The sequence below is a fragment of the Molothrus aeneus genome, chromosome Z (genome assembly GCF_037042795.1).
Source record: "Molothrus aeneus isolate 106 chromosome Z, BPBGC_Maene_1.0, whole genome shotgun sequence".
NCBI lineage: Eukaryota > Metazoa > Chordata > Aves > Passeriformes > Icteridae > Molothrus > Molothrus aeneus.
The window spans coordinates 54,900,855-54,911,702 of record NC_089680.1 but is presented as its reverse complement, the minus strand read 5'-3'; the positions used below and the strand labels follow the sequence as shown (position 1 = coordinate 54,911,702).

Below are 10,848 nucleotides of genomic sequence, written 5' to 3'. Positions count from 1 at the left end.
TTCTCTTCCCCTACAGTGATGTAATTTTAACATAACTTGGGTGTTTCAGCAGAGTTGTAGAGGTTTATCAAAATTTCTTATTCTGTACAAATTTAATTGAAATAATTTTATGAATGGAAGGGACATCAAAGAAGATACTGCTTATGAATGTGATATGCCTAATTCAAGTTATTTTTAGCAAGAAGAGTAAACTGACATTGTCAAGACCTTTGAGTTTAATATCTGATTTTTAATGCGTCCCAGACTTTTACAATAAAGAAGAAAGATTGCACAGCTGGGTACTGACTTTTTATTTGATGAAACATTACATTTCTGCCTTTGGGTTGAAAGTAAGAGGCTCTTTATTTGCACAAGGGACTGGATTTCCTTCACTTTTCCTTAGTTATGAAGCACAGAGACAGCCACAGAAAAAATTCTTTTAAAAAAAACCCTACAATGTGCTATGTTTAGTTAGGTAATTTAACTGCAAGAAATAAAGTTTGTTTTTCTGCAGTGTACAGCTGAAATTTGCATATTAAGATCAATCTTAATCTGACCCTAAGGCTATTGCTAAAAATCCTAATTTTCTGCAAAATAGGATTATTGGTCTTAGTCAGACCAACCGGTTGCTGTTCTTCTGAAGATTCACTCAGGGAGTTTTAGAGTAACAAGTTTAACAGGAAAAAACATTATTTTAAGACAACATAGTGAAATGGCTTTGACAGGATGTCCTTCTTTTCTTACAGGTACTGTAAAGTTTAATAATTTGCAAAATATTTTTATAATTTTGGATATTGTGACACACTGAAGTACATCTTTAAATATTAAAGACACTTTAAGCCGTATTTCCTTCTATATACGACTTTAACAGCACAAGTGTCACCCTAAGAGCAGGGATTTTAGGCCGCTGTAATGTAAAACAAACGAACAATGTGTAGATCTTTGCACATCGGGATTTGGTTTTCTGATAGCTAAAGCAATTTGTCAGATTACCACAGCTGAAGTGAGGTACAAAATATAATAAAGTAATTCTTTCTTGCTCTTGTGTACTTGAATTGTCTCGGACAGATGTCACCTTATGAGCATAAAACAACCTAGATGTGAAATACGTGGCATTCTGTGTGAGCTGCAGACTTTGCACCATGATGAGCTCCATGAAGACTGCTTTTATCAGTCTCTGTCACTCTGTGCCCTATACAGGTATTATTCAAAATGGTGATGTTTTCCCCTCAACAGAGGACATATCAACAAAAAAATTTTGAGTGACTTTTAAATCCAAGATAGGAGGAAACTACCTGCAAAGTACAGACAGAAACGTGTTCCATCCCTTTCTGTATTTTCAAAATTAAAGCAATTCTGCATGTATGCTCTACATGTTTGGTACTATTTAAGACTTTTATCAAAGTAGAGGCACTCTGAATTTTAAGTTATATCAACTACACATATGTGTACTATGTTCTTTAATAAAAGAATGGACAGTTAGTCCTTTATAGGAAGTTCGTTTTAAAGTGGACAGGTTTTTTTGTTTATCAAACTGGCTTTTTCTCATTTCTGAAACATCAATTTTGATAGAAAATGCAATTAAATACTTTAAAAAATATGTAGATTGTTGCAACTTGGCAAAGAGCAAAATTTTAACTAGGAAGAAAAATCCTAACAAATGAAGCTCAGCTAGAATCTAGATCTATCTTTAGGTTCTTAGCCAGTTTGCATTCTATTCTGAGAGCACTTTTTTATGGCGTAGTTTATTGAGTTTCATATTAATGATATGGTAATCAAATGCTAATGTGGAACAGTTCTGAACCAATTCAATGATATGAAATTGATGATTATTGCCACAAAAGCCTTTTTGCTTATGTAAGTATGCACTTCAAATACATAATAAGACTTTTATTTAAGTAAGGAGGCAAGATATTTAAAATTAAATGGAAGATGATTTCTAATTGCCTTGAAGTAAATGCAAAACTGTGATTTCTGTGTTTTAACTATGTTATTATATAGTCAAAACACAAAATATATTATTGCTATATTCCTTTATAATTCTCAATCTCGGTCATCATTATCAGCCACACACGCAATGCACACATTACAAGTACTACAAAGGGAATATAAAGTGATATAATTGCTCCTACCTTTTCTGGTTGAAATGTATATATGTTCTTGAAGGTTTCAATGATGAAAAGTCCTCTTGGAAGCAGATGTCTCTCTTGTACCTTGAAATTACCCAAATACATTAGAATATTGAAGATTATGACCAACATTGAAGTAAATGAGGGCCTAATGACTTCTTTAAAGCTGCTGTGTAGCACGATGATAAAAGGATCTGCTAGTATAATGAGTGCAAACTGAAAAAATTGGTTGTATAGCTTTATTTTAATGACTGCTAACTGACTCATGACAACTTAATATCAAACCTTCTTATGCTCATAAATTGGCCATGAACACTAATTATACAGTAATAATTATGTAGTACACTTCCCTAATGATGCCATTCTGTCCAGCATTAATACTTTTTGCTGTCATCTTGTAGTTATATTTTTAGCTTTTTTAATGTTTCCAGATATTGCAAGTATCTGTGGTGGTTTTACCCCAGCTGGCAGCTGAGCCTCATGGAGCTGCTCACTCAAACCTCCCAGCAGGGCACAGAAGAGTCTTGGAAGGGCAAAAGGGAGAAAACTTGTGGTTGAGACAATAGCAGCTCAACAAGCAAAACAAAAGCTGCATGTGCAAGCAAAGCAAAACGCAGAATTTGTTCACCACTTCCCATGGTCAGGCAGGTGTTCAGCCATCTCCAGGACAGCCAGGCTCCCTCCTGCCTAAAGGTGACCTGAAAAATCTAATGGCATTACTTCAAATGCCCTCCCCACCCTTTTTCTGAGCTCCAGCTCTTATTGCTGAGCATGGTGTTGTATGGTATGGGATATACCTCTTGTCAGTTTAAAAACATACGTGGTTTCTTTAAAGTTTGTCTTACTAAAGGATCAGAAGCCTATTGCATAGTAGATTGAAAATGAAAAAATTAAGCCTGACGACGAGGTATGACACCAGAAATTGCAACATTCTGTGGAAACTTACAGTTTCTTTAACAGGATGACTTAGTGTTGTGGGTGTCCACCAAAGCCACTCTATCATTTCACCGTCCTCAGCAGGACAGGGGAGGGAAAATATAACAAAGGGCTCATGGGATGAGATAAGGACAAGTAGAAATTACTCATCAATTATGATCACAGGCACAATAGACTAAATCTGGGGAAAATTAGTTTAATTTATGCTCAATCAAATCAGAGTGGTGTAATGATGAATAAAACTAAATATTAAAACATGTAGGCATGTGCCCCCACCCATCCCTTTTTTCTGGACCTTCTTAGCTTTCTCTTCAGGTTTCCGTCACTTCCACCTTCTCTGCCCTGCAGGGTCATAACTACTGCCAGGAGCCTAGTCCATTGTGGACTTTCCATGGGGGTAAACAGCCTGCTTTGGGCATCCACCTGGTCTGGTGTGGGTTGTCCATGGGCTCCAGGTGGATGTCTGCATTCCTGTTATCTCCGTGGCTGCACCTGGTACCTGAGCACCTCCTGCCCTCCTTCTGCACTGACTTGGATATCAGAGATGTGTCTCCCACATATTCTCACTCCTCTTTTCTCTGGCTGCTGCTGTTCAGTAGGCTTTTTTCCCTTATTGAACGCTGTTGGGCTGCCAGCATTGCTGAAGGGCTCAGCCTTGGCCAGTGGTGGGCCCATCTTGAAGTCGGTGGGCATTGGCTCCATCAGACATGGGGGAAACTTCCAGCAGCTTCTCACAGATGCCACCCCTGCAGTCCCTCCCACTACCAGAACTTTGCCATGAAAGCCCAATTCACATAGTTATCAGTTTCTGTGTTATCCGTGTGTGGAGCCTTTCCATTCTGAGGAGGCTGTAGTCTGATCCTAAGACTCCTCCCATGGGACACCTGATAAAATCCCGGGCCTGGATCTGTGTCCTCTCTCTGCTTTCTCAGCTCTCTGGGCTTTGCTTGGGCTCCTGGGCCTCCGCCTCCTGCTCCCCCCTCACCCCGACATGGGGTGTGGGGGGGGAATAAAATGGGCTCTTGTGGTAAACAACTAAGAGACTTGTCTCGTCTGTTTCCTCTGCTGTGAGGTTGTAGCCTCCCTGGATACCATCTGTCACAGTAGGCACACGCTGCTACAAACGGTGGAGAATGCGGGCACAGATGCCACATGCAGTGCTGCCCAAAGACCAACTCTTAAAATGATCCAGCCTTCAGCAGCCGGTAACCTGGTTGGCAGATGTAATGAGAAGAAATCTTCAGTCAGACAGAAACTCTGGAATAACAAATTTGCCTCAAAGGCTTCTAAAACTGCGGTGTCTTTGGACAAGGAGCAAGAGAATGAGAATGATGTCTCAAACTGAAGACCTCAAGATGAAAGGAGATCCTCATCACAGTATTGGAAAAAACTGGCAGATGAAGAGGAGGAAAATTTCCCAACCGTTCTGTCCCATTGAGACAAATTCTTCGAGGAAGAGATGTTGGTGTGGTGCAAGTGGCAGCGGTATCTGTACTGGCCAGCAGTGGTGAAAGCAGTGAAGAGGAAGCACCGGAGGGCCCATGTGCTCTTCATAGATGGCACCACAAATGAGAAGAAAAAAGGTTTCTCAGTGTTTCTGAAGAGCCTGAAGCACTTTGGCTGTGAGGAGCTCATCGAACAAGCCAAGGAGAACTATTCCAGGGAAATCAAGTGGTGCCTGCAGCTGGAGTCCTTCCTGGCTATTGGATCCAAGTGGGCTGTCATTCTTTCACCAGGTCCTTCCCTGGAGTATTTTGCTGCTGATATCAGCTACCCAGTGAGGAAAGAGGGATACCAGAGTGTGGTGCAGATGGCATTCCCAAACACAGGGGAGGAATGGGCTGGACAGTCTTCCTCAGACACCTCCCCCCAGAAACCTCTGAGGAAAACCTCCTCCCTGACAGGACCAGAGCTGCCAGGGACAGGGAGAAAGAGAAGCTAGTGGACTTCATAGTGAAGACCAAAGGGGCTGAAGAGCATCTCCTGGCGATCTTGAAAACTGGGAAACAATCCTGCGGGCTGAAGGAATTCCTGAATTCCAAGCGGTACATGACCTGTGTGGAGACTTATTTGGAGGATGAGGAGCAGCTGGACCTGGTCCAGTAGCTGGTTGGGTAGCTGAAGAAGATGGACACCAAGAACCTGCACCAGATCCTGGGGGATGGCATCAGATTCATTTCAGATGTGCTTTTACCTGATGCCATCATCCGTGTCATTGCTGCTGTGGGTAACATCGATTATGAGAAAGCAGAAAAGAAGTACATTAAAGGACCACTGGTGAGCAAAAGAGAGAGAGTTGTTTGATGAACAAGTCCTGGGAAGCAAAAAACTCAAGACAGAGCTGGAGCCTGCGGAGAGCTGAGGAGTGGCTGGGGCTGTCCTGGGGCCAGGTGTAAATAACCAGTGGTGACTTAGATAAAATGTGGCATTCTTTGTAAAGTCTTTGTATTCCCAAATCCTCTGCTCCCCGCCCTGGCTGGTTCTCAGTCCTTGCTGCTTCCTGTGGCCTCACTGTGTTCAGGATCCACCAGATCGTCATCTATCAGTGCTCTCCTGGGGGGCTGCCAGAGACCCCCAGTGCTGTGCAGAGCTTCTGCTGCTCCACCAACTTCCACGTGGGTTCTTTTAGTCAATCACTTACTTGGGATCTTGTCCTGCTTTGTGACCAGTGGTGCCTGGTGGCCTCCTTGCTCCTGATAAAACCAGGGGGTTCCTGGTAGGGAAGCCTCCTGGGGGTTCCCCCTTCCTGCCTCATGGATCTCCAAAGGTGGGAAATCAGATTGTTGCCCAGAGCTGCCATCTGGATCACAAAGATTTGGGTTCTTGTTTTGTTATGACAAGTAAAATTCCATAATCCCATGGAGAAGTATTCCAGGTTCACTTAAGCAAAAACATTCCCTTCAGATAAAGCTGTAAGATCAAAAAAAAAAAAAAAAAACAAGAAAAATTGTGGACACTGTGGGGTGGCATTCCCTGGTTTTGGGAGACACAAGAAGCTTCCCTCACAAAGCTGTTAGACCCCATTGGCTCCTTCCCCTGTTCCTGTGTCTGTTCCTATATCCCTGAGCCACGCCTCCCTATTCTCTGATTGGCCCTCATCTTTGTACCGCCCAGAGACAAGGGTCAGCTTCCAGGCCCCTTGGCAGAGAGAAACTCAGACTCTCCATGGGTGGGTGCTGGGACCTGAACATCTCACCGTGCAGCTGAATAAAACATCTGTGGATAGTTTGCAATGGTCCTTTTTGCTTTCTTACCCTGGACTGTACAAGCAGCAATTCAGCCTGCTACGTTCTTGTAAATATTTTTTGAGCTGTGATCATAAGGTGTCAGTAATAATTTTATTTTGATTTATGATGAATCTTGATATATTTCAACACATATCCATAATCTAATATTTTAGGAACTTCTCCTTAACTGGCTAGCCTAAAATCAAGAGTAATCTTTACTAATATTTATCATATGTTGTCTTGTAAAACTTTTAAAAATCATGTCCCAAATTAAGTTTATGCCAAAGAGAAGAGTTAATGTCATTTAAATTTGCATTTCCTTGCAGGCCAGATGCTGATTTAATTTACTGTGCTATGATCAAACTAAAGATCAAAGATAAAATATGGTGTTCATTGACAGAAAAAAGGAATAAATTTTTTCCAATCTACCATTTGGAAATCTCTAAATGGAAAAGTTACTGCATATTGTTTTAATTTCACTTTCCTTTAATCCTTATGACCCCCTCTAGTTTTCATATACTAGACATCTATGTATACTGCATGCCATATATTTAAGCAACATATGGGAAGCACATTTTGCAAGGAAAGTCTGTGCAAAGAACGGAAAGGTTTTCCTGAAAAGAAAGATGAAGGAAAAGGATAAAAGCAATTCATGTTAACACCTTGTTTTGTTTCTACTCTTTTCACTGATTTCTAATGTTTCCTTTATCAAATAATATGTAGACTGATACAGAATTTTAGCATGTTTAATTTTTATAGTCCACAATGTTCAAAATCTTGACAATTAGAAAGCCTCTCCTAAAGCTGAAGAATGGCTTGAAGAAATAATAACTTTACCTGATTCTTGATATTGTCTCTCTTTTTTCCAAAGCATGGGAAGTTCCTTGATGCCATACACCCTTCATTTTGTGTTCCTTATTTATTATGCCTTTGCTTTAGATAATCAAGGAATTATTTTGGTTTTTTTCCAGACAAGAGATAATAAACTGGAGATTATGTTCCTTTTTACATTCAGCATGTTACATTCACTTAAACTCACACATTTTTCAAGTTTTGTTTGTTTTGTTTTTTTTCTAATATATTAAATACCCCTGCAGGCACTAAAAATATTGGAATGTAATCATCAAGCCAAATATAAACTTATTTTTCTACAATATCTCCTTCCCAAGTTTCATCCTACCACAATCCACACGAAGTAGCTTTCTGCCATTCAATCATACAATTATGCAGTAGTTTAGACTGGAAGAACCATCCGAGGTGTCTAGTGCAACCTCTTGCTAAAAGCAGAGCTAACCTCAAAGCCAGATCTTGCTCCACAAAACAGATTTCTGAGAAACTTGAAGAATTTTATGGAGCTCAAAAATTTTTGTAAATTTTAAATGTCTGAATAATATGTCAATTTATGTCTTTTCACCTGAAACTTCCACTGCATTCACTTAAAAAAGATCTGAGCTTTAGCTCACAAGTATACTGCTATCTGTGCAGGGCTGGATTGTGCTTGACCTATGCTTGACAGCAATGCTGCATAAAACAAGCTCTTTTGGCATGGCACAAGTGAAGGAATTCCCAGTTGTCTGAGAAACAGGATTTGAATGGAGATAATTAATTCCACAATTTTCAGAAAGCCACACATTAACTCATTAAATGCCATTTGTGGTGTACTAATGAACTGGATATAAGTGAAATGCTTTAGAAAGTCCTGAGAAAGTTGTGAGAAAGAGTTGCGAGATAAATGAATATAGTATTGAACATAAAACATCACTCTTATGTCCGAATTCTGCTTTTCAGTTCTATTTGGCCTTGTTACAAAGACTTCTAACAGAAAAAATGTTACATTTTGTATGTTGATTCCTATATTGTGCCGTCGCATGTTTTTTCACGTTTTATTGTTGTTTCCGTTACAAAAGTTAGCTATTTCCTGTCAGAGAAGTGGTCTGATCCTCTGTACCCCCATTTCAACTCCTCAGAATGGTTTCTCCCTAAGTGGTTTACTCCCTGCTTTTCCCGCCACTTGGCTGTCCCTCCAAGTGACTGTCTCCCTGTTCTTCCCCTTATGCCTTCACATGGCTGTGTTAGTCCAAGTGGTGCTGCCCACCTTCCCTGTCAATCATTTTAACACCCCCCCCCCCCCCCCCCCCATTTTCTTTGAGAAAGTTCTGTGTCCATCATCCCCAGTTCAGTAGATGATTTGACTCCAAGGCTTCTTCCCTCCCCTGTATGTTCCCTATTGGCACTCCTCCCCTTGCTTCCCCTCACTGGTTGCTTCATATTTCCACCTCTCACACCCACTCCCTTTATAAGAGCTATCTGCACCCCTTTTTCTTTGGCACTTGTCCCTGGTCCCACTGAGGACTAAAGCCTCCTTGGTATCTACACAAGTGTCCTCTCTCTCATTCCTTCATCTTGGACCCTTGTAGCCTGCACTTGCCTGCATCACCCACGCCGCGGCACTCACCACTACCTGGGCGGTCTCTGTGAGAGCCTGGGAGTGGCCACTCTTGTGGCCCCCTCCGGTCACTTCAGGAGCAGCTGGCCGGCAGCTTGTCGCTCCTGTGACTGCGGTGCGAGCTGCTATAATGTAAATTCTACCTGTTGCTGCTATTGACATTATTTCAAATACTCCTGTTTTCTATTCTGTTCCAAATTTAGTCTACCTAATCCATAAACACATACTGTATAAGTTCTCTTTTCTATCCGTTTCTAGATAAAACAAGTAAAGAATCAAACCTGCATATATGCTGCTTGCAAGTAAAGTCCGGGGTCTTTTTTTTTTCATTATTTTGAGCTAACGTCCATGCAGAATGAGAGATTCAAGATATTGCTGAAGTAGTACTACTGATTTCTGCGCAGCAATGCACAATCATAAAGAATAAAGATTAGTTGCTCCATTTGTTTTCTTCTACATCAACTGTGTGCAAAAATCCTCTTAAAAATAATAGGAGATTTCATGCTATTTTGAAAAGTAGATAGATTTTCAATCTTTATTTGCTTTCTCATGTGTGCTTTATCCATGTTAAATTAGTTCAGTTTTGTTTGCAATTTTCTGAATAAACATGTCTGTGTCAAAAGAGAAAGATACAAGTATCTATTTAGTTACAGTCTAATGCTACAGCTACCTTCAGCTGCATTTTTTCCACTATGCTTGATGTTACTAGGAATGGTCTGAAAAATGTTCATCTGTAGGAGCAGACAGAGACTTGAGGTGGGCTGGCAGCATTCACCATTTAGAAGGCCATGCAAAAATTAAGATGATCTGTGCAAAGCAGAATGCATCTTTTCTGAAAACAATCACCTAAAATGATGTTTGCAACAAATCTCGTAGTATTATTCTAATAAATTTTAGATCTGAAGAGAAGGTTTGATGCTTGGCTGACAGCTGTATAATGAATGGGGCCTGAAAACAGTGGGACCCTCGAGCTAGCTGCAGGCTACATTTGTCCTGGAATCTCCACTGAAGTTTTTAAAATGCAGTGGGATTTGGATGCATGCAAAGTAACAAATGTCAACAGTTTCTGTGAAGGAGCAATATGATCTTTCAGCCAGATACTTCTTCTTTAGTGTGGAACAACCTGTGCACCATTTTTGTTGTTTCTTATCATGGAAGTATTCTGCACTAGTCTGATGGAGAAAAGTTTTGCATTTGTCACCTTCTAAAATGACAACATCACACTGAAAATCATTAGTTAGGGAGACAGTATTTTTCTCTAAATATGATTATGGGTCTGTAATGGTTTCAGGCAAATAGAACAATCAGACAGATGCACTGAGTTATGTGTCTTGAGTTTGTAATAGCTGATTGGGACCTGTGGACTAGCAGTGTCATAAAGCTTTTAAGCCCTTCAGTCTCCTGTGCTCAAGATGTTTCTCCCCAGTAGTCTTTGAAATACAGTGAGACAGTAATACTGAGCAGGTGTAAGAGGTACTTCATGAAACAGATCATGTCGGAAAAATGGTAGTCAAGGTAGAATAAAGTTAATCTGGTTTCCTGAGGTAGTAAAACATAGAAATACTTGCACTTCTTGCTCACTTGTTTATTCCTTGGATCCTGCAACTAACTTGCAATTAATAATCCTTATTTACATCAAATAAAACAGAGAGATAACATAAACCTGTTGAATAAGTAGAGAAAATGTGTCCAAATGACTGCCATGGAGAGAGACGAGTTGCAGCCTGAGCTCAGCAGCTGTTGCTTCCATTTGGCCTGCTGGCTAGCACATTAACAAAGATTTGCCATCACACAATTCAAAGCCAGCCACAGCATGATGCCACTTGTCCAGCTGGTGATGAAGGACATTGGATGGAGCTCTAAATCCTCCAATGTCTAGTGTGACAGGGCAGAAGAGCAGGGTAGTTGAGGGATGTCAGGATCCAGAATTCTAGCAGGAAAATCATCTGCAGAAACCAACCACTGATAACCCTGGTTTGCAGAGAACACGTATTGAAAGTTCTTTTTAGTGTGTGGATGCTTTATATATGAGGATTGTTAGTAACCCTGGAAGACAACAAATAACAGCTCAATTTGATAAAACTGTTTCACCTGCAGTTGCTGGTGAGAAAAATCCACAACACTTGAGAGG

The 10,848-nt window shown here is 40.6% G+C and overlaps 1 protein-coding gene across 1 annotated transcript; it reads left to right on the top strand.

Annotated features, from left to right (window-relative positions):
* Positions 1 to 4,503: 4,503 nt before the first annotated feature.
* Positions 4,504 to 5,348, top strand: LOC136569393 (PWWP domain-containing DNA repair factor 3A-like). The gene is given in 2 exon segments (XM_066569787.1): positions 4,504 to 4,932; positions 4,935 to 5,348. Coding segments are annotated over 2 exon segments (843 nt in total).
* Positions 5,349 to 10,848: the final 5,500 nt, after the last annotated feature.